The 24,493-nt window shown below is 33.1% G+C and overlaps 2 protein-coding genes across 7 annotated transcripts; both read right to left on the bottom strand.

Annotated features, from left to right (window-relative positions):
• LOC105157951 (SNF1-related protein kinase catalytic subunit alpha KIN10) lies at window positions 2,843-11,097 on the bottom strand. Of its 4 annotated transcripts, none has more exons than XM_020692727.1 (12): window positions 10,321-11,097; window positions 10,028-10,082; window positions 7,590-7,768; window positions 7,184-7,368; window positions 6,877-7,083; window positions 6,614-6,745; window positions 6,324-6,509; window positions 5,783-5,872; window positions 5,619-5,702; window positions 4,790-4,888; window positions 4,371-4,607; window positions 2,843-3,222 (listed from the first exon to the last, which is right to left on the bottom strand). In XM_020692727.1, the coding sequence occupies exons 3-12, from the start codon at window positions 7,762-7,764 to the stop codon at window positions 3,109-3,111; spliced, it is 1,509 nt and encodes a 502-aa protein (XP_020548386.1). In that variant the 5' UTR covers window positions 7,765-7,768; window positions 10,028-10,082; window positions 10,321-11,097; the 3' UTR covers window positions 2,843-3,108. The 4 variants fall into 4 exon arrangements, with proteins under 4 accessions (XP_020548386.1, XP_011072806.1, XP_011072805.1 ...); XM_011074504.2 differs by lacking the exon at window positions 10,028-10,082 and having other exon boundaries at window positions 10,321-10,815; window positions 10,897-11,097; XM_011074503.2 differs by lacking the exon at window positions 10,028-10,082.
• Window positions 15,224-22,932, bottom strand: LOC105157950 (LON peptidase N-terminal domain and RING finger protein 1). 3 transcript variants are annotated; one of them, XM_011074499.2, is made up of 18 exons: window positions 22,407-22,930; window positions 22,222-22,323; window positions 20,118-20,200; window positions 19,891-19,975; window positions 19,707-19,793; window positions 19,295-19,356; window positions 19,001-19,182; window positions 18,836-18,896; window positions 18,267-18,444; window positions 17,721-17,759; window positions 17,561-17,622; window positions 17,397-17,433; window positions 17,088-17,137; window positions 16,909-16,975; window positions 16,440-16,515; window positions 16,244-16,323; window positions 16,096-16,164; window positions 15,224-15,547 (listed from the first exon to the last, which is right to left on the bottom strand). In XM_011074499.2, the coding sequence occupies exons 1-18, from the start codon at window positions 22,470-22,472 to the stop codon at window positions 15,488-15,490; spliced, it is 1,446 nt and encodes a 481-aa protein (XP_011072801.1). In that variant the 5' UTR covers window positions 22,473-22,930; the 3' UTR covers window positions 15,224-15,487. The 3 variants fall into 3 exon arrangements, with proteins under 3 accessions (XP_011072801.1, XP_011072802.1, XP_020548437.1); XM_011074500.2 differs by having other exon boundaries at window positions 22,222-22,320; XM_020692778.1 differs by lacking the exon at window positions 15,224-15,547 and adding an exon at window positions 15,583-15,728 and having other exon boundaries at window positions 22,407-22,932.

Below are 24,493 nucleotides of genomic sequence, written 5' to 3'. Positions count from 1 at the left end.
GTCGTCGTCCGGATGAATTCTGGCCTGGGACGACCACCAATAGATTCGCCTCGACGTGAAGATTCGAATGAGACCAACCTTTCTCATTTTCATCAAGTTTTTGCTGAGATCCAAAACTTTTAAATTTATTTCTGCCGTGATGTTTGTTGCGTCGATTCGCCGCCGTCTTGACGAATCACGGCCTGAAACTACCACCGTTCGACTCCTCTCATCGAGACGATTCCAATGAGACCAAGATTGCCCATTTTTATCACCGCCGGCGACTCGTCGGTGTCGGAGAAGACGACGGAGAAGAATTAATAAATAAAAATTAATAAAAATTATTTAATTTATCAAAATTTAAAAATAATAAAAAAATAATAATAAAAAATATTAAATGTTTAATTTAAATATATATTAATAATTGAAATATAATATTTTATATAATTTAAAAAAATGATATAATTTTTAAGTATTTTTGTATTTATTTAGTATATTTTATAAACAAATATTAAAATATATTTAAATTAAATAATAATTTAGTAAAGTATTTAATTTAATAAAATTTTAAAATAATAAAAAATAGTAAATGCTTAATTTAAATATATATTAATAGTTTTAGTATAATATTATAAAGGTTAAAAAAATTGATATAAATTTTAGGTATTTTTATATTTATTTAGTATATTTTAAAATAAATATTAAAATACATTTAAATTAAATAATAGTTTAATTTGATAAATGATATAACATTTTATAAAAGTTAAGAAAATCTGATATAATTGTAGGATTGTTATATTGATTTAGTATATTTTATAAATAAATATGAAAATATATTAAATTAAATAATAATTTTATTTAATTTGTAATATATGATTTTTATTTATATTCAAACAAAAGGGACAAATTGAAAATTTGCTCACTTAAAATCCTATTTTTGTAGTATGTTTGTGAGGGGATATTTAGTTGTATATATAATGAAGGAGAAGGGTATTTTGGACTATTGTACTATCAAAAAAGCTGAAATTGGATAAAAAAAAAAGCCCTACTCTCATTTCCACCGCGTGTACAGCACCTTCCATCAGTTTTGGACGGAGGGGGTCTTTTTTGCAGGGTTTCAAAATTCACAGGGTCTTTTATGGCTATTTATTTAACATAGGTAAGTTTTGTGCAATTTTAGCATAACACATGGGGGTATTATGCAATTTTCCCATTTTTTTTTTGGTCCAGTAACTTACGAAATTGCTTACTTTTAGTCTTCTGGCAGGTTTTCGGACAATTTTACCCCTGTGCAACTTTTGAAAGACAGTTTTAGTCCATATGCACTCATAGGGGTAAAATTGTCCAAAAATCTACCAGATGACTAAAAGTAAGCAATTTCGTAAGTTACTGGACCTAAACAAAAATGGACATAGTTATCGAACTAAAATTAAAATTAGACATACTTAGCGGACTAAAATAATACTTTTTCCATAATTATATTTAAAAATTTTGATAATTATAGTTTTAATTGATGAGGAAACCATTTATTTTGTTCTTCGTAATTCATTTTTAAATTTAAAATTGATACTATTAAATAAAAAATATTCCTTAAATTGATTTTTGTCTTTGGTATTTACTAATTATTATGTTTAATAATTTTGCATTGGAACAAACTTATGCGAAAGTAAAATATAATATATAAAAGATTCAATATTAAGATAAAATTAACGAAGTCCCGTATTTTGGATTTTTTTATAAGAAATTCAAATTTTAAAAAATTGATCATATTTTGTTTGTAGATTTGTTTACGTCTATTTACTAGTTCTTTTAAACTTCATTTTATGTATGTTATATTATTTTTGTTAAATGTTATATTTTTTTATTTTACTACAATATCCTGATGTTTTTTTCTTTAGAATTTATTGATGTGAAATGATTTTGAACTAATCATTTATTAACTATTGTTTGTAAAAGTTTAATCTAATTAGACATATGCATATTGTTAGTATTAATGTATATTGCAATGCCCTATAACTATTCTAATTATAATTTACAAACAAATTTTAAATTTTGTCAAACTATTGTTTACATTTTTTATTAACTTCTAAATTTGAAATATTCCTGCATAAAATATTATTATTTGCGATTTTCAACTTCATCATATTTTTGGTGTGATTTCTTGATCCATTAAGTCATTTGAATTTAATTTATTTTCTTATTCAATAGTATCTTATATTTTTGAAAACGTAATCTTTCATGTATATATAGAATTATCTAATATTGAAATATCCAATAATTTGATATTCACTTGATAATTAAATTTTCATACGCAATTTTAACTTAATAGAAATTAATGCTTTTAATTGCCGATATTTTTTATACTTAATATTTAATTTAATTTTGTGAATCTTAACTTACTTTTTTTTAGTAAATTTATTCTTAAGAAAAATATAATTAACACATTTTCTATTTGTTATTACTAAGTTGATTCCCGAATATGTACCTTACTTGATATGAAAATATAATTATGCAATTAATTAAAAATTATTTTACAACTAAATATTTCTAAAATCTTACTTTTAATTGTTATCAATGCTTATTTCATTTTATAGAACTTTACTTTTCTTTAGTGTTTTATTTTGCAAGTCCTATTTTTCAAGTTATTTTACTCAATCAGTCCAATTTCATCGTCAAGATCCAAGAATGCAATACTCGTACTAAAATCACATGCATTATAAAGGATTTGAGATGTGAACAATGAATTTTGAGAGAGAGTACAAGTACAATTTTAAAATTTCTTTGAGAGAAAGTATAATTGCACAATTTTTAAAAAAAAATCTAGACGTAATTGATTCTTCCCATAAATATCAAGATGAGGAACTTATAGAAAGAAAGATTAGCTCTCCAATATCCAAGTTGGGTATGTACATGGTTATTTGATATGGAGTGTTATAATGGGGTAGTAGAAAACATGACTGTTTATACTTGTACATATTGCTCTTTATAGACAGACGTAGTAACCCTCCTATATATGCATAAGTACTCTACTTTTTACATATCAATACAAACCAAACCCTAACATATAATGCACGTTTGCATAGCAATATTTACATTAATGCTTCAACCCTTTTCTAAAGTAAATGAAAGCTAAAGAACATCAAGCCGCATCATGAAAAAAGCGCAGAAGTCCAGGAAGAGGAACACAGGGCCGCTGAGCCTCTGTAGATCAAGCAAATACTCCACATCGCTGGTTTTGTAAAGCTGTCATTAGTTCAATCACATTAGCAGCAAATTCGTTGTATTATTAGGACATATGTCCTGAAGTATCACTGATGCGTGCATAATTATAAAATAATCCAAAGGGAATCTAAAAGCGAGGCAATCATGGAGACACGGTAGAATGCAGTTACATAGCACATTTTTTGTGTGTGCAAGAGCATATGTAAAAGATATGCCAAATCCTCTCCATTAACTATAGTAATAGTAAAGATTTATTATTCTTGATACATGTAACTGATTATGATAGTTCTACGGCCGGCAGGTGGTATCATTGTGCCTCTCTCGTGCTTCTAGACAATAAGATGCCTCATGTTGTCTATATATAACTTTGTTATGTGATAGTGAAAACATATGCACAATAACAACAGAAATATATACACAACAAATACACTACTTTATCACATGTAGTGCAAGAAGAATTTCGCTAGCCTATAGAAAGGCTATTCTACAAACATAGAAATAACTAATAAGCTATTACAACTATTGTCCTTGTATTCGATGTTTGATTATTCTTCAGTTACCTCTTCTGTTAGAAACAAACAACTAGTACAGGAAACAACAACAGCAAGCCCTCTTTGACTTGTATAAGGGTCATGCGTATTATTTCATTCTGCCAGTGTGATGTTAGCCCCTCAAACAATCTCAATGATCATTTATTACATATTGCTAATTGCGGCAGAAAGTCTTCAAGGTGGTAGGAATAGCTTTCGAGAAAACATATCCTAGTCAGTCCGGAACTTGTGTTTTGTCTTCTAACCTGAAATCTACAGGGTTTATCTTTCTTATAACTAAAGTACCAATACATATCATAATGAATACCGAGACATCTTCGAAATATCTTCAGTTAACCCCTGTAGCATTACTATTCACTATGTAAAGCTATAAGAATTGTAATATCTAAATAAAACAATTAGGAGCCTCCTTTACTTTGCTCGAAGCAACTTATAAGCACCTACCATGTAATTTTTTGGGCTTACAAGTTCTCCTAAATTTGCATTCAACAACTATTATGTCTCATAAGATGTTCTAACTGATGATAAGCTATGTCAAATGACCTCTAAGTTAGTATAGTGAACTGCCAAGATATTGAAAAGAAAACCAGCGAAAACAGACAATATAAAATATAATACCTGCATTTCAAACTTCACAACACACTGTGGTTGTGAAACATTTGCATTGATGGAAGTTATGCTATTAACATAATGATTGCCATTTATGTGATTGATGGCTGTCAGACTCCCTTGGTCCGGAATAGCATGAACAAAAACACATTTCATGTTATAATGTCCAATCTTTTTCCACCTGACATTCAGTCCTTGCAAAGCTCCAAGGATCTGGGTCATTATGTCTCGTGGACGTGCTGGAGACTGGTAAAGAAGAGAACATCAGATATTAGAACACTAAAACCAAATGGTTTACTAGAAATCAAGCAACATGTGGTTTTTCTTATTTAATATCGGGAAGAACATTTTATGCTGAAAAGTTTCATATATGCACGGCTTTTTTTATTTTGCAATCTCCAAAAGCACTCAATTTTCAGAACTTGAACCTGAAGTCCGACAAGCCATTGCTTCTTTCTTGTGATAAGAGGCATCAAACTGGAGCCAAGTATCTTAACATCTGGATAAGGTCCTGCAGAACAACTCTCCTGGAAAGAGAGATGAATGAATTCTCAAGTATGCAGTTAAGAAGCTACAAGTACAACATGCCCAAGAAATATCTGTATCAGGCCAGCTTTCATGCAGCAGGTAAAATTACAGTCCAAGAGACATACACTTCAAAATTAAAATTAGGGTTATGATTGCTTAACATCTCATCACATTTCAAAGACAAAAAATGAAATAAAAGTGATTTGGTTGAGATGGAGAGGACTTCTGCATATGTATGATCTGGATAGAAGTATAACAACAAAAGTGAAGCGATGTGGATAGAAGTGTGATAGTGATAAAAGTAGTTTGGATGTAAAATCTATGTGTCTCTATCAAAATGAAACATTATCATCATTACTAACTTTCTGTACCACCCTCATTTAAGCATGTGACAATTACAAATTCTCAGCCACGACTTCTGGGGGGCAATAGCGTAAAGATAGGTAACGCTTATATTTCTTCATCTTCGATCTGAAAGTCCATATCGAGTCAAACTTCCATTAACATGGGAACGAGGGAGCATGAAAACCATTTCTAAGAGTTGCTAGAGGTCTGAATTGGCATTCCTCCATAAGATACTGAAAGGCTATTCCACTACTTCTCATGTGATTATAGCCATGACAAAAAATGTGTTTAATATAGAAAATCCATCCAAAAGGGCACAAGGAGAACGCAGAATTTCAATAAAGTAAATCAAGAAAGTCTAGGGTTCCATCTGGATAAACATACCATGGACTCCTGAAATTCAGCACCCAGATAGCCAGTGGAGACGGGGGACCTGTTGTCAAATAGTAGATAGTATGCAACAGTAGCCTGCACCATAATGTTGTAACATTAATATTCTAAAAGTTGAGGACTAAGAGACAGCAGGAGGAGTTCAGAATACTGTATACATCATTTTGTAGCCTGTTCTGCAGTGATTCAATCAGCTGATTCCTGTCAAATCCCATTCTAAGAACCTTTTGAATGATCTCCTCATCAAGCTGCAAAAGTAAGCAAATTGGCTCAGTTATATAAAAGCACTACAAAATTTGGTCACTAAACTTGGAGGTCATGCAGTTAAGTAGCTGCCTCATGTAAGCTAGTCCCAAACACGGTCCTCCTTCATTAGATTTCCAGCATCATAGCCAGCCAATTTATATTTATAAAATATATATAAGAAGTTTGATGACAACAATAGGTGACTAAACATTAGTTGGCATACAAGATATTACATGTCATCACCCCTAAATAGATTGATTACACAAACTAAACTGCACACACTGAATAGGAAGACCAGATAATTCCAAATTTCTCCAAAGATTATTATGGATATAAAAAGTTGAAAAGAAACACAAAGTAATACATTTTTACTGTATCATGAAGAATTCTCCTCTTATCAGTGATAAAAACACATCAAACTGCACTTAAAACCTTGGAAAAAAAGTTATGCACCTGTTTTAGATGTTCAATTGCATTAGGTGGAGTGACAGCTAAATAGCGAGGAAGGCTAACTTTGAACCAAGGGTGCTGGCGTATCTCACGAGTAGTTATCCTCTTCATAGGGTCCACTATCAGCATTCTTGGAATCAAATCACGAGCTCCAGGTGACAAATGACTTGGAAGAGTATAAAGTCCACTCTGAAGAATTTCAAGAATTATTTAGAGGATGATGACCCCCATCTCAAGCCACATAGTAGCACATGAACATATATTGAGATCCAGAAACAGTTCAGTGCATATACCTTTATTTTCTTGAAGAGGTTAGGAATGTTCTCATCATCAAAAGGAAGAGAACCACAAAGAAGGGCATACAAAATGACACCACAACTCCAAACATCAACCTCAGGTCCAGCATAAAGTTTTCCAGATACAACCTACAACCATTTCCAATATAGGGAACTTAACTTTAACACACTGCATATGTAGCATGTTAATATATTATAGCCACCAATGTACTTTTCATAACTATTTAACTTAATATTTCTAAGTATACTGCTTTTACAACCTCAGGAGCAGCGTAATTTGGGCTCCCACAACTGGTTCTCAGAAAATGTCCATCCCGCATAATGTTGCTTAAACCAAAATCAGCTAACTTGACATTGCCTTTTGAATCTAAAAGCAAGTTTTCAGGCTTGAGGTCGCGATGAACAACCATGTTTCTATGGCAATACTCCACTCCTGCAATAATCTGTTTCCAAACACAAACACAATTCTGCAGCTTATGTTGACTGAAACAAACTTCAAGAGTTCATCTGCTGATATGGAGGCCAACTCACCAATAAAAAAGAAAGGAAAATGACAAAGAATACTACCTGCTGAAAAAAGCGCCTAGCTTCATCCTCTTGTAACCTGCCCTTTTCAACAATATAATCAAAGAGCTCTCCACGCATCACATACTCCATCACCACATATATATCTGCCGGTGTCTCTATAACCTCATAGAGACGTATAACATGTGGATGCACGAACAGTCTACATATTTTAATTTCTCTTCTCACTGTACAACATCATTTGGACTTAGAAAGCTGTAAAGCACACGATCCAATCTCAAAGGAATGGAACAAAGGCAATGACAAAATGTAAACAAGATATCACCAAGTTGACGAAAACCAGAAGAGCTATTTTGCTTCAATGGAACAAAAAGTTATGTAGAAGACGTTGCATATGAGTTAGAAGATAAAATTCTTTGGCCATTCTAATAGATGCAAAAATTCTCACCTTTTTCCTCCATGTCAGGACTCTGCATTTTCCGACGGTTAAGGATCTTAATGGCCACTTTGTGACCGGTCCGAAGATGTTCAGCAATTTTGACCTTTCCAAAGGACCCATGCCCAAGTGTCTTTCCAAGCCGGTAATTTCTAAGAAGTGCTTCGGCAGTCAAACCGCTCTCCATATTCCTGTAGAAGAATAAGAACAATATGGCAGTCTGAAAATTGCTGCACATGAAAAGCACTACTCAGAAGCACTGATGCAATAAGATTGAGGTTGATTCTTGATGTCTATGGAACACGAAGTTATTTGATTTTATTGAAATTTCTGTTAATTCCACAACCTTTGCCAGCATTCCGAAAGACCTTTCTATTTTTGAAGAGCGGGGAACTTCTATACTACAGAAAGGCACATAAGTATTCTTCTTCTATCACCTTCATCAGGCAACTAATGAGATTATCCAGATCTTTTAGTAGCTAGTTTGCTTAGCTCATGAAAAGGTAAAACTGTCCTCCATCTGAATATGTTTGAAATGATTGCCTTCAGCGCAAAAAAAACAATACATAAGGTTCACATACTAGCATCTAGTAATTAAAGACAGTTTCTCTGACTTCGGCAAGAATTAACACCGCCATTATTCTCCCTTAGTAAAAGGTGAAGCATAACAGTGAGCAGAAAAACTATTTCGAGACACTCTGCCAACTTACACTCGCTCCTCATGTAGAAAAATTCTCCAAATCTCAATTCCTAATGTTATCCTATACCAACAAACTAACCTAACAATGTGCTAGAAGTATCCAACCTCTGGAACCATCCTGCCATAATTTCTGAATAATTGCATGGTGTAGTGAACCAATGTGGTTTCTTCTAATATAACCTCAGGACACGTGTCAAAGGCATACAAAGTTTCTAGTCTTTCCTGAATGGATCATGGCAGTTCCAAGACGCATGATTTTTTGTAACAGAAGAATCAATGCACATGTGCGGACATTTCATGACATGCTAGCATATTAGTTTACAAGTGGCACATATACCCTACAATGCTATTCAAGAACTAGCTCTGCTGTCTATGGAACACCATCCAAACGGAAAGGGGGAGGAATGACTGACCCAAAACTTTAGATGCTTATTAGCGAAATAAGAAAAAATAGGAAACTCTTTTAACATAATTCATCATCAGAAGCTTTAAATCCTTCACTTCAAATGATTTCTTTAACTTAAATAGTGAAATGGCAGGAAAAGATCACTAAACTAGATTGAAAGACCAATCTCTTCACGCAATACACCTCATACCAATAAAAGTACGCAATCTGGTGCCCTGGTAGTCTTCAGACAGTAGACACCATACCAATAAAGTTATTATTGCTTGAGAAAAATTATGAAAAGCATTTGATTTACTGAAAGACATTTTGATTATTTCTAAGATAGTTTACCACATATCAGCTAATATCCGTTGACATAATTATCTAAAGAGTAAGTGTCAAATTATGTTCAGTGAAAAAATTGTATACTTATTGATCACAATAACTTCTAGAAAACACATTTACTCCTCGTTTACATTTGGCTATTAGGCTGGGTTGTTATTTAATAAAGCTCAAAAGGATCTTTACTTCGAAACTTTGAATTGATTGGAAAATTGTACAAAACACAACACAAAGTTCAATTTTTTTGGGGATAACTCATCAGGCCAAGAGGCTGTGACTTGCCAGCTGTTGGTTTCTTCTTTCAAAATGTCGAGTTTGTTCATAAATGCCCATGATTACCCGAAAACTTACTGATCCAAATGCAGCACATACATTATGGTTAAACCAGCCATCAAAGTTGCACTGACTGTGGTGTAATTGTCATCGTATAATATATAAATACTGATAATATAATTATTTAATGATAACTTTTATATTAACTAATACCAATAAAGGAACTTCTAAATAACACAGAGATTTATATAGTAATTGATTACATTAAATACAAGTAATTAAACAGCTACTGCTTTAAATATGATTCACAATAGTGAGTAGATAGTAGCTAATTAACTTCTAACACTGTTTCTTACCTGTGAAAGGAAAAGAAAGAACAAAACTCACTGCTGAATTCATTCTTTTAAGTAAATTTATTTTCAAAATATCAATTTATAGTCAGACTATGATATGTAAAGGAAAACACTTTACTATTTTGTTAAATAGTTACGTCCGTCAATCAGTCACACATTTACCAATCCTATGAAGCGTTATAGGACAAAAGATGTCCAAGAACGGGAAGAAACCTAATGCTTTCAATATTATATTACCACGCAATAAAGCCCTTAACTTCACAGCCAACTTGATCATGCACAAATTCACATGAGACAGAATTTGCAGAATTAGAATTAAAAGAGTGTGAATGAGAACAATGACACGCACAAACCACCTAAACATTACCATCAATTGCTCCAAAGAAAATAGTCAAACCTTACACAAAAATCCTAAGCATTTGAAGCTGATCAAGTAAGGTTTCTCACAGAATCTGCGCTTAAGAATAGTAGTAAAACTCAAAATTAATCACAAACAAAACACAACAATTAATTTCCTACAATGCTTCATCAAGTGCACAGCCTCTTCAAAAAAATCAAAATATCCGGACTACGCTACCGAAAAGCGAAAAGAACAGAATTCCATCTTCAGGAAATTGCAACGGTTGATCAAGCAACCAGCCATACAGAAATCAATAAGCTCTAAAATTGGATTTTGGGACGGGAAATTACCTGATGAATCAGTATAATCACATGCAAACACCGTAATGACTTCAGCAATACAGCTCCGCAATTGAATCCGAGGACGAAGAGGAGAGGGGTTTTAGAGAGAGAAAGAGAGAACGGTGGGGCTTTGGAGATTGCAGAGAATAATAGTTATATACATATATATTAATATATATAGGAATAGTACTAATAAAATTTAGAAAAAAAAAAGATAAACTTTCGGTGTGCTGACTCAGCAAGTCAGCATTGTTAACGGATATGTACAAATACCAGATCACGCTTCTCTATTTTATATTTTTATTCTAGTCAGTACCCCATTTTTGTCGAGCTCGAGTTCGAGCTAACCAGTCACCTTGGCAAGTGATCTGAACTCAACCTTTGATCTTCTTCCTTGAGAACCCAAAGAAGCAAAGAAAAGGCACTATTTTTGCGTGTATCAACAGAGGGCATAGAATCCCAATGTTCCTTCTTTACAGAGAATGTTCCTTCGCAATGTTAATTCTGCACTGCATTTTGCCATTACTACGGGGCTTGAACCTGATATATATCGCTTAAAGAACCTGTTATGCTTGAAGTGTGTACCGAAAAAATAACAGTGAATGATTTTTTGTCGCCATCTATTAGTGTGGACCAGCAGCGTCGCTGTCCTCGTTGCCGACTTGCCGTCGATGTTGCCGTGAATTTGGGGGTTAGGGTTCTAAGAGATGGGTTTGGGGAAGAAATGAGAGAGGAGAAAGAATGGAGATAAAAAGAGAAAGAGAGAAAGAAAAATGAAGAAGAAACGAGTAAAAGAGAGAAAGAGATGGGTTTATGACTATTTGTTGTATTATTATTATTATTATTTATATATAATAATAGAAGTTCTCTAAATTTATATTTTAAAAAATAAATTTACTTTAGTGTAATTTGTGGTCACAATTTATTAAGATGTTTTGGAAATAAATAGAAAGAAGTAACTAAAAATTAATCTTATGACTTATAATTACTTTATTATTCATATATGGCGGGAACGCAATCTACGGCTAATGGAGCAGATGGATCGGACGGGTGACTCCCTAACTTTTCTTATCTTAGAGGATATTCGACAGAGAATACTGAGTGTTACACTACCACCCTTAGTTTTTGTGTGCTTTATAAATTATGGCGTATCTCTTGATCTGTCTAGGGAGAAACCGCACTTTGAACATTATTGTATTGTACGGTTGTACCCTTTACTTAATAAAATTTACGGTTATCGAAAAAAATTACTTTATTATTTATATTAATATAAATAATTTAAAAATGGGACAAAGATTTTCTTTTTTCGAAAAAGCCGCCTGTGCCTAGACGGGGAGTTTGGCAGACCCCTACCCATTTATTACGTCAGAAAGATGGGACAAAGAATAGCTTGGTATTGGGCGTTTCACAACTTAGGTAAGTCCTGCTTTAGGTTTTTATAGAATTTCTTTTGTCCTTTTTTTTATTTCTTGTTTTTAACATATGGGACCATAAATATCATCAACTAAACAATAACGTTTTGCCTGAATAATTAGCTAAAATTAAACTTTATCTTTATAAACTAAAGTATAATAAACATCTTATATGTATATTATTTTTTTCACACTATTAATATTAAATTTATAAATAGATGATTATAAATCACATAATTATATCCACAAAATATGAAATTTAATAATGCTAAATTAACTACTAAAGAGAAAATAAGCATAACAGCAAAGGATCATCCAGGACCTACATTGAGGTATTTATGAATATTATATATATTTATTTAAATTTGAATTTATTGTACAAAATAAATAAATAGTCCGTATAGTTATTATATTTGTAATTATATATTATATTTGTGTTTATACATTTTCATATATATTTATAATTTTCATGTAGGGTTAGGCAGGACATAAAATGCTGACCATAGAACTGATGATAAAAAATTAAAATTATATCACTCAATTAATATTTTTAGGCATATGTCATAGAATGAGGTTAAATTATTATTTTTTTATTTTTACAAGTGTAAAATTAAAATTTTATCAATATTTTTGAACAAATTCCTAACAAAAAAGGGTTAAGCGTAAACAATAAAAGTTATTCATTGATCATATCAAGTTAGTGGGTATGGTCTTTCCAATAAAGTTAAGTGTAACTAATCATCTTTATTGAACTATTGATCATAAAAGCTCGCTATTATAGTTGGCCATCTAAGACAAGGTAAATATATGTGTGAATGTTTGGGCTCCCAAACTCTTTTGTGGGTATGATCTTTCTGTCTATCGTCTCTCGGCCTCGGTCTAGGGTATGAAATTTGGTGTCAGTTTTTATTTTAGACTAGACATATATGCTTTCATACTTGAGATTGTGTTTCACTTAATTTCTCGACATAGCTGACTCATCTCCAAGTGCATAAGGAAATACCGCTATCACAGACTAATAGGGGATGTGTCCTCTTCTTAAAACTCACCGTCCATACTTTATATTCTAACCGAACTATATAAGGGTTATGATGACCGTGTTTGTGATGCAATCACCTCTCACCATATCTAAAATACAGTCACTGTATGAATGTAACTACGTGGTTCCTTAAGTTTGAGGACTAGCTCCCAAATTATCAGAGCTGGGGAATCCACTTATATACCGATCAAGTCTCCAAGGCTTCCATATAACGATCCCCACGAGTTAGTTCAGTCGATTTGACACCTAGTAAACCAACCCACTAAGATCGTATAGATGTCCAACATCTGTCGTCATGGAACACGACACTCATCAAATGAATACGATGCTTAGTGCAAGTCTCCATAGGATAATTGATGCCCAATCTCGAGGTCCTTGACTTGGAACATTTAAACCCAACCCTCATCAGTTGATTTCATAACCGTCATCCAATTTGCAATCCAATGCATGGGTTGTCTAAATGGTCTATAGACTTTGTTGTGATGTTAACAGATTTCAACAAAATTAAATGAACACAACAAAGATAATGTCAGTAATGAACACTAGATTTCTGTTCACATAATAATATTACATTATATACAAATGATATCTATATGCTTATACTAAATGAGCAGCAATATTTTAAGTTTGAAATTATATCCATATCTGTCATGGTTGATTTACATTGATTAAAGTAAAACTCTATATAGGAAATAAATATTGACAACAAGTAAAAGTAAGATTTAAGAGATTGTATACTTACATTAGTTGTGAACTAAATTTGAATTAATTGTATAATTATATTTTCATATCAAAACTTAGTAATGATAAAATCATAAATAAAAAATGAGTTAATTTTATTGAAGATAGAAATAGAAAAGAACTGATAAAGAAATAATAAAAGAGCAATATATTTTTCTTAAAATAATTTATTAAAAAAATAAGTTAAGATTAACAAAAATAAGTTAAATTAAAAACTAAGAATAAAAAATGTCGGCAAATGAAAGCAGTAATTTCTATTAAGTTGAATTGCGTATGAAAATTTAATTATCGAGTAAATCTCATATTATTTGATATTTCAATATTAGATAATTCTATTTTAAATTAACTAATAATATATAATTGCTATAATTAATTAATATTTATATTCATATATATTTAAATTTAAAAATTAAACTTTAATATATTAGTTTTTTATATAATGTTTATTTAATTTATTAATTTAATTATTAAAAAGTAAAAATTAAATTTGACATACTTGTTTGATATTTTAATATTTAAATAAATGTATTAAAAATAATTAGAGAGAAAGAGAGAGAGAAACCACCAAAAAAATCTCAAAATAAAAGAAATAAAGAAGGGTAATTCTATAAAATCAAGAAAAGTATTTTAGTCAAACAAATCAAAAAAGTATTTTTTTTTTTCAAAATACAGGAGTTTTTTAGCCGTTATTTAAAACACAGGGGATTTTTAATCTTTTCTTAAAAAACATAAGGTAATTAAAACATTTATTTGTCAAGTCCATTTCCTTAACATTAAACGGCATATGACCAATAGTGTCAAAATTTTAAGATTTAGAGACCAAAAGTGCTGACCCGTAAAATTGGAATTAAAAGTGAAAATAACCTTATGTAATGAAATCAAAAGTTGTCCAAAAGGTAACATAGTCTTTACACGATTTCTAGGATAGAAATCTCATGCAAAGGTAATTAAACCAACAGGCAATGTAAGAACGCTATGCAGACCATACTGACATATGTGATTCCACACACAAAAGTCTTATCGGTCAAGCTTTATTCCTAATGTCACAATTGAAGCATGAGATGTCTCCCATCCAAAAGCCAAACAGTAGCCTCTAAATCTCTGGGAACTCAAACCTGATGGAAGAAGGAACCTTTTTCATGAGAAAGGCCCTTAATCAGTCCCCTAAATTTCCATACCTAATGACAAAACTGTTCATTGTGCTTTAAAAAAGAAATTCGCTCGACGAGGCAGCCGCTAGACAATCCATAAGCTGCAGCATCCAGAAAAAATAAAAAAAACAAAAACAAAAATTGCCCCAATACAAAACCAGGTTACACAAATTTAACAGAGAACCTGGGGCTAATAGGATTTCAACATGGTTGCTTGAACAAGTTAGTCCAGGAGTTACGGGGAACGTTTTTGGCAAGACTTCTCCAAAATTAAAGATTTGAAATCATCTAACAAATTAGCCCAGAAATCATGGCATAAAGTTTGGAGGTCGTCTACCATATCAGAGTAATCAGAAGCTTCCTATAAATATGTTCATGATGATAGCTTTCTTCCATTCAGGAATGAATGTTAACCCCATTTCGCCTTCCTCTTTGGGACACAACACAACATCCCAAGAAACTTTAGCTCCTGCATTCTTCATATCAATCATTTTCCACAATAATCTCCAAGTATCTACATTCCACTGCATTCAAATAGAAGTTCATAGAATTGCTACTATGCTGGAATCTTTTGATGCAACTGCAAATTACAGCGATTATAATCATCAAATATTTATTGTATGTTGGTAAAAATTTTTACAGTAGGAATGTAGGTTCTCGCAAAAGCAACATGTATATTTCTTCCTCTTTCTTTGTTTTTATCCCAATTTCTGAAGGTAGGGAGTGATCCACTTCTAGATGTGGATCAAAGAATATGAATAGCCTGTAAATGAACAAAGGTGTATTAACAATTGTAAATTTTCGAAGAATACATGTTACATAATTGATCGTCTTTATTGCAGTCTACATCCTTGCTCTTCCGCCTTCATATAAAGAAGTGCTCGTCTAATCCTCTGCAAGAAAATTCCAGAAAGATAAAGGTGATGTATGATGAAGAAAATGAACAAAAAAGAACGTACAAAATGTGAAACAGATCCAAGTTCAGTAAATGCATGGCAGATGGTACAATCATCTATATTTGGTGCTGCCTCAAGGTACCCATATGACTTCATAAAGATCACCTACTAAGTTGATCTGTAGAGCATCTAGAAAACATGAAAAGCAACTAATCTGAGACCAAAGAAGATGAACTTGACATAATAACACTATAAAACGTAATGGTGGATAAATTTATCTGCGGAAAAACCAAGAGGCACATGCTAAGACTGTGATGCTTTGGTAGGCATGGAACATGTTATAGATCAATTGTGAGTTTACTGGGACTAGAGTCTCGACCTATCCCAGACCCAAGACCCAATAAATTTGACTCGCTAGACCATAATTTTAAAAGTATTACAAAAATCCCATTTCAAATAGTCCGTATCAACATATAAATTTCTACACATAAAAAAGCAATACATTACTATATACATATATATGTATATATAGTCAGCACTAATACCTCCTTTGTATCTCTTATCCGAAGGAGATCTAATCTTTCTGATGGTCTACGATTTGTTAACGTTGCAAGCTGCATCAATGTTATATATCATTAACAAAATGACAAGGTTTACATCAGAATTGACTAGAATATTCACTAAGAAGTATACCCAAAAACTGAAGCGCTCAGGGTCCCGTGTGGTGGGCATCATTCCCTCTGCTTTGAAAAGCTCTGCTAGCCGTATTCTATCTGTAAGCAACTTCTTTCTCAGAAATCAACAAGAATTGGTAGAATCATCATGCTGGAAAATAAAAATATGAAAAACTAACAAAGATATTCAGTAAAGAACTTGTGTTGGTAATTACCTCCTTGCGCTGCTTCTTGTGCATCCTTTATCCACTGGCGAGCAAATGCTGCTGCTTTATTTGTCATATCTAGTAACTGCAGCATTGAAAAATAAATCCAAGTAAACCCAGAACTACCAGACTTGGACACCTCCATCAGAACAGGCAAGCACAGAATGATTTAAAACTTCTGAACAAACAAGCAATACAAAATGGAAAGGCAGAAAGGATAGATGCCAGAAGCATTCTGTAATCTTACTGTCACTTGAGGAAATGGATTATTCTTTTTCCTACAATTTCTCAATCATTAAGTGTTTTTTTTTTTTCAGATTTAATTTAATGAAAAAGCTAGGAAAATCCAACATGCGACACAATTTAGTACACTCAATATCAGAAGGTACTTCTACATATTTGAATTCATTTCATACAGAAGCACCAGTATCCCTGAAAAGTGAGCGCTATAATGTCAGATTTAAAATTTAGCACTTACATCATCTCTCTCGGCTCCCTCGGGTGGATAGCTGTCCTCAACCCATTCAACCTCAGCAATGCGGTACCTTCATATATGGTGGTAATATAAACAACAAATCAATTAAAGAAGCTTATACGCAGAGAAACATATGCATGTAAATATATATTGCAGACGCACTGGACAGTAAAGGAAATTACCCATCTTGATCCCAATTTCGAATGATGTGGCATCTCCGGCGACTTTCGACCTGCGCCCAATAGTTGCTTAGACTGAAATATCTAGCTTGACTATGGTATAATGACCCATTTAAACTTAAAATTTGTAGAAGCCAGAATAGAACAAAGATTCAATCTCATACATGACAAAATCAGAGGTCAGAGATCTATGGGGGCAAAGTAGTTAACACTGACACGAATAGTGCAGAACTCATAATATAAATTTTTCGTTGTTACTGCACAACACAAGAAAAGTAATAGAAAGTAAGTGAAGCTTATTTATATTTTTACCTCTAAAAAGAAACGCCCATCTGGAAGTGGCTCACAACTGCATTAAGAACGAAATGTAATCATCATCTATGTTCCTGAAGTGCCAATCAAAGCAATCCATGAAATAATATATCTGTTCTAAAATAACTCAGAAAACTATAACACAACTCCTCCAAGTCACCTACTCTGTAATCTCCACTTCACATGCATAATCAGCTATTGAACCTGAAGATGAGTCAATTACAGCCTACACCATATGAAGATGCCACAGGCAGGAAAAGTGAGTATATATGACCAAAACACTTTCATAAATAAAAAACTAAGAAATAATTAGCATTAATTTACCATTCCCATTCTTCGGTTTCCTTCCATTATCCTCCTCACCTGTTTCAACCCATTCATAATGGCACCTCAAATCAGCCAACAAAAAGGCAACTAGATAGTGAAAGATAAAAAATGCTATGTATTTCATATGTTCATTTTTAACATGAAAAGGATGTTTTTTCCATGGTTGGAGGCTCCCCGGTTTATCATCTATTTGAAAGACAAACAATTATATTGAATTTGGAACACACTCGGAGAACATAATTTGAAAGACTATAAAATTGAAAATGGTCTTTGAACAAATCCTTATTTTATCATTTAACGTTCTCAGCACACTCTCACATGCACGCACGAGGAATTTTCATATTTGGGTGGCTCCAGGACTTGAAGCTAGGTCCTTGCCCCTCTGCCAGGCAGTAATGAGATATTACTTTGCCACTTAATGTTACAGCTTAAATTATCCGACTTGAGAAACATTGATTATTTAATATCTTTAAAAATTATAATGTTAAAGCAAACATGTTAAATTGGTTAACACAGCATGTACAACTAATTTGATCAGCTCACCATAAGTCTATAACGAGGTTCAAATATGTTAAGTTGAAACTTCTGGCATGGTAAGATAACATCCATGACAAAAAGAGGCAGCAAATCAACACCAGGAAAGGTTAGACTGTCATGCTCTGATTTCCTTTCTGCATATTCCTCTGGAAAATTCTTCTGTATGATGTTGTTCAATGTGACACTGGAAAATCCAATCAACTGATAAGTTATATCTGCCTTACACATAGCATTCTTCTATTTTCTTACTGATACTATGCAACTCAGATTAACATTTCCTGTCATATTTTCACAAGGAACATTTAGATGCAAACAACAAAAAACTCAAGGAAAGGCCCTCTACACGCTTATTTGCTAGTCTTTATATTAAAAATTCCTCAATCCTGGAGCTTAGCAAGTTAAATTTCACTCATCTTCCTTTATAAAAATGTTGTCTGTCTTCTGCAAAACGAGCAGTATGACCGCACGCTTGGCAAAATTTAGTTAGTGGCCATGTGTGTGGCGTATATAACTACTTGAGATAGACTGAAGATGGCAGACATGTTACTACCTTTTTAAAACATAGAAAAACTCACCTGATCGCGCTCGTTCTGGGACTAATAAATAGAACTGTACGACACAATGGGCATCGGTTACCTGAAATTATTTAATCCAAAATATGAATAAAAATGAGATATAAAGGATTTTTATTTGAAAATAAAGAACAGAAAAAGGTAGGAAGAAAAGACAGGTAACAATACCTCTGTCCATGGACTGAAAAAGGCATGATCGGCAGAAAGAATGCCCACAAGGAGTTGTGATTGGTTCATACAGTAACTTCAAACAAAGAGTGCAATCATAATCATCAGTGCGCTGTGGTTTTATATGGTTTCTCCTTGTAAATGTATTGGCTGTTGACCTATCTAAATTCAGAAGAGAATTGCTGCAAGTGAAACATTTCATTGATTACTCACAGATTCCATAAATAAAAAGCATTACTAGTACCAAACCAGTCAGGTTAGGATATATCCATCTTAAAAAAATCTCTGTATTACTTTTGAGGATCAATCTGAAGGCCTGAACATATAACATCTCGAGCTAGCTCGTACTTCTCCAACTGCCAAGTAATATCAGGTTGAATATCAACGTTGAGAGCATTATTGAGGCCAGAAAATATAAAAGCATGCACTATAGCACAATGTTCAAGCACCGCGAAGCCAAATAAAGCCAGATATGAGAACAACCACAACAGGCAATAGATAGAACATTGCAGGGACTATCCAATTAGTAGCTAATATGTACATGAGTTAGAGATACAAATAACTATTAATCATGAATTGATAAGAATAATACAAGCATAATAATTAAAGCAATTATCTTTAAAATAGATTAGGTTTCTAGTAGCTTTGCATATTATCCACAACTAAATAATGAAGCAAACTGAACCAAGAGGCGGGGCTTTCTCACCAGGATGAGTGCATTTGCCTTGAGAATGTAGGATGTTGCTAAGTTACTTTGCAAACTCATCACCTTCTCAGCATCCTTCAACGCAAGCTAAAGTAAGGATAACAAATTAAATTACTAAGACTGTTCGAATAATATCGAGGCAAGAAAATGTAAAATGGGGAAGACAAAAAGTACTGGAACATACGCCGGCATGAGTTGTTGGATCCAACCCACTCAATGGCCGGTATTCCGAAGCAGAAGGAGGCCTGTGTTTAAGGAATTGGCTGATCCTGGAGGAAGTTCGCAGTTACAAGAAGCATGAAGCACAAAATTAATGATCATGGGTGCCAATGAAATAGGCAGGACTCAGATATTATAAATAAGAATACCTTGTGACATGCAAATAAGAGATCATGGTTAGCCACGACTTACCGCAGATATGCAGCACATCGGTTGCTTAGAATAATAGGATCACCTGGTTTAATATTGTTGGCTCTTGAGTAAAACTCAATGGCCTGAAGAAAAACAAAACCAAAGAGGAAAATAGCAAACATGTAAGTCAGGAAATAAAAGTTTCAGGTCGCATGTAATCAAGAAATATCATTAAAAGACCTGATATTATTTAAGTTGGACAGTAATAATTTCATGCATGCCAAAGTGGCTATACATGGAGAATATATAGGCCAGACAGGCACAATAAGTAGTATTCTGCTTTTCATTAACTATATGCACAATGTTAATCAGATTGAGCTAATGCCATTTAGCATTGGTTCACTTGATAAAGCTTAAGCCTAAGAATTCAATGTAAAATCAATGTATTAAATAATGCACAATACTCACGTTGAAAAGCTTCCTTTATTTGCTGGTCACCAGCACAAGCTAATTGATGAGAGTCAGGGTAAAAGGCGTACTATAATACTCACAAGTGCACAATTACAAAAAAACATCAATAACTATCACCAAAGTTTAAGTCCCCATAAAACACAAATATGTTTCTCATTTGCATAAAATACTACCAACAAACCTTAAGGCCCTCTAATTTTATTAAAGAGTATATATTAACCTCAGGCTGAAGAATAAAAGAAAAAAAAAAAAGAGAGTCGTCCGAACTAGGACATTAGGTACCACGATAGAATATGTACAGAGTCTTAAGGCAACACATTAAACAACTTCATTTGTGATGACCACGGGTAGCATGCTCTCAACTTTTCCAGACAGATAGGAAAGTCTGATGTTTTCCATCAAATATTGGCAATCATTGCGAAAAGATGTTACTATTCTGTCTTCCAAACATGAAAAGCAGGAATTACAAAGGGAAAAGCAGAAAATGCATGTACACAGGGGCATTCCCAAGGAGCAGATGAACCCGTTATAATCCAGTAGCTAAAACTCCTATAGAAAGTCAGCCGTCATTCCCTAGTCCCCACCCAATGTTCTCTCCAAATGAAAAAAATTGATCTGTCTGACGGAGCACAATAAATGCTACCTAGATTATCTTGATAAGCCCAAAACATAGCATATAGGGAATCTGTTCACACCATGCGATCCAAATCTTCAACCAACAGCAGAAATTGACAAATAACATTTCGTAAGTCCTAAAGTTGTTACTTGATCACGTTTTACCAAATCAGAACCATCAGTAAGTGGACTCAGTCACGTGCCAAATGAGCCAACAAAGTCGGCTAACCTTCAAAAAGATGTAACTATCTTGGCCCAGAGGCTAATACTAATTAGTAATTATGGAAGTACCATGATTGTTTCTTCCACAGGGATGAGAAGTTCACCATTTCAGCCATCTATATTCATGCAGCATTGGTTTATTAGGCTTCTGCCCTCTAGGGAGAGTTCTCCACATTAGCCCCCGGCAGAGACCTAGGCCGTTATGGAGAGTTCTCCACAGTAGCCCCCGAAGTATGAGAACAACAATATGATGGGATTAACAAGTAGATGATGATTCTAGCATGCTGTGTGCCACCAAGAATGGAAACATGATAATCCAGTCTATCCCTCAAGAAGTACAGCATCTCTTCGGATTCACATATCAATCAGTGTGTCGACCAATTATAATTCAGCAACTCCTGATATTATTCCAGCAGGTTTCCTCTAAGACCTCAATATATGAGACACACAAAATGGCAATGGCAAATGAAAATATGCACCAGTAAGATTCTTTACAGCCGAATTTCCTTTCATGAAAGTTGAGATTACTTCTCCAATAATGCCAAGCTCGGTGAACACCATACAGAGCAACACAGACAACCTCATTGGATAGAGAACATAAAATCCGAATAAGCAATCAACTTAAAACTATACTTATATTAAATTCCAATACCACACATAAGACCAATCAATGTTCTCAACGAACTCCGTTCTAAAGGAAAACACTGCAACCCACACAGACTTCTTTTCTCAAAAAAACAAAGGCACACTTTTCGTAATAAGAAATAAATAAGAATTTAAAAGGAGAAAACAACAACAACAAAGAAAGTTAAGAGACCAAAAATGCCCCCAACAAGGAGAACGCGCAGCAATTAACCTGATCCAATCGATTTTCACGAAATGCCTTGTTTCCCAGTTGCATGAGATCACAGAGATGTTTGTACCTCTCCCACGACATTGATGATCCTTCTCCACTCTGCTGCACCATGCACCACCATCCAATTACAGACCACATATGCATTCATCGCAAACACACACACGCGGATAGAGAAAGATACATACCCATGGGAAATCTTGGACATCGTCAATCCCTGCCAAGCTAAATTCCGGGGCAAAAGAACTCGCCATTTCGGGAAAGAGGGAACCCAAATCGTCAATAAACTTAAAACCAAAATCCCACAAAAAATCGAGCCAATTACAGACTCAACAGCAACAAACCGAGCACTCATCCATTGATGTATAGTAGGAGGAGGACGACAGACGCAAAATTAATACTAGTAAATTGGCGAAAGAGACACGAAACGGCGTCGTCGACAGTGGTGGTGCGTCGTGTTCGTCCCTGTATCCTTCGTTGTACGCTTGGCCACTATCCGTTTACGTGTTTCTCTCTCCTCACCTCCTCCCCCTCCTTTTTCCCTCACTATGTCACTACTCCCCCCCTACTTTCTCTCTCTACACCTATACATACAACACAACATATATGGTATGTTGGAAAATTCTTCACGCACAATCACACGCACTTAGTGTGAAACGGGGAAATTCGTGGATTGAGAGCTTTCGTTCTCAAGAAGGAAAAGAACAAGAAAAGACTCTCTCGCTCTCCCCCAATTTTTACAGTGGTTTATTTGGAAACGCTCTCTCTGTAAAAATCTTGTTAGAGACTGTTATAGGGTGTGACACGGCGCATTAAGTCAAGGTTGTACATATGGAAAAAGGGGCCAGATATAGGTACCATACAATATAATTATGTAAATATAATACAACAATGGCATAATTATAATATCTTGCCTTAGTAAAACTAATATTTATTTTTTATCTAATAAATATATCTCTACAGTAATTAAAATTCATCGAATTTGTTGATATTAGCAAAAAAATTGAATAAAAAAATCCGTATTTACTCTCAGTTGATTTATTACCGGCTTATTACATATTAAATAATTTTTTCTCTGAGAAAACTACAATTATATTAGTTTGGTCAGAAAAAATATTTATTTGATTTGCAAAAGGTCAGTACTACTTCAATTGCGGGTAAAAATACAATTTTTCTATTCAGTTCTTTTGTTTAATATTGATAAATTAAGTGAATTTTGACTAATTGAGGGATCTGTTTGTTAGATAAAAATAAATTTTAAGGGTATTAAACGTAATTTTCTAAATCACATAAAATCTATGCATAATCATACCAAATATTAAGAAACGACGATATAAGTATCCATACAACAATATAAAGAAATATAAATAATTTAAGTAGGATAGGAATCAACTGTGTTAATTGAAAATGAATAATTTTATCGAAAACAAGAAAGAATAACTAGAAAATATAATGAAATTATGATCAGTGTCATGGGGAAAATTTTAGGCTGCAATACAAATTAATTAGTTTTACTTTTACCTAAATCAGAACATGGTCCTAACACTATGTTTGGATTCATATTTCGTATTTTTTAAAACAAGATAAAACATACTCAATGTTTATTTTTGTGGTTTTACGCCTTATCTATGTATTTTTTTTTTTAATTTTTCAACTTTCTATATATGATATATGTATATATACACACTTATATATATAATATATGAGACATGATTTGACAATAAATAGTGATTTTTGTCTCCTAAAGTTACAACGTTAAATATAATATGTTATGTATTTACATATTTAATATAAAAATATATATAAAAAAAATACATGATTTAATAATGAACAATGATTTTTGTCTCTCAAATCCCAACATTAACTACACTACTTGTTTTAAAATATTTTAAATTACCTCAAAACACAAATTCAAACATACAATCTATTTTCAACACACAATTACTTATTTTTGTTTTTCTTTTTATCTCCAAAAAACACAAAATAAAATACTCAAAACACAAATTCAAACACTATGATCATATTTCGTTAAGAAATCTAATTTTATCAAAGACAGGTGTTGCCTACATGCTCAGACCTTCCATCTCATGCATCCACGCTCGTCCGCATCACCCATCTCATGCACGTTGTTGGGGTCAGATAATTTTTTTTTAACTAAACTATAAGTGTAAGGGTGAAGATATAAAAATAATTTGATCGTAAAAGATTTGTTTAATTTGCAATAAATTATTAATAAGCCAATTGTGAGTAAAAGTATACTTTTATTTATTTTTGC

Source organism: Sesamum indicum, linkage group LG3 (genome assembly GCF_000512975.1).
Source record: "Sesamum indicum cultivar Zhongzhi No. 13 linkage group LG3, S_indicum_v1.0, whole genome shotgun sequence".
Taxonomy (NCBI): Eukaryota; Viridiplantae; Streptophyta; class Magnoliopsida; order Lamiales; family Pedaliaceae; genus Sesamum; species Sesamum indicum.
This window is presented reverse-complemented; position numbering and strand designations above follow the sequence as displayed.

Excerpts from the sequence above, each read along its gene's own strand:
- LOC105157951 (XM_020692727.1), bottom strand. The coding sequence starts at position 7,764 with ATGGAGAGCGGTTTGACTGCCGAAGCACTTCTTAGAAATTACCGGCTT. Across the intron at positions 5,703-5,782 it reads AGAACAGGCTACAAAATGAT|GCTACTGTTGCATACTATCT; the intron begins GTATACAGTATT and ends ATTATGGTGCAG. Across the intron at positions 4,889-5,618 it reads CTGAATTTCAGGAGTCCATG|GAGAGTTGTTCTGCAGGACC; the intron begins GTATGTTTATCC and ends CTCTCTTTCCAG.
- LOC105157950 (XM_011074499.2), bottom strand. The coding sequence starts at position 22,472 with ATGGCGAGTTCTTTTGCCCCGGAATTTAGCTTGGCAGGGATTGACGAT. Across the intron at positions 20,201-22,221 it reads GTGAAAATCGATTGGATCAG|GCCATTGAGTTTTACTCAAG; the intron begins GTTAATTGCTGC and ends GTTTTTCTTCAG. Across the intron at positions 16,516-16,908 it reads AGGGAGCCGAGAGAGATGAT|TTACTAGATATGACAAATAA; the intron begins GTAAGTGCTAAA and ends TCAATGCTGCAG.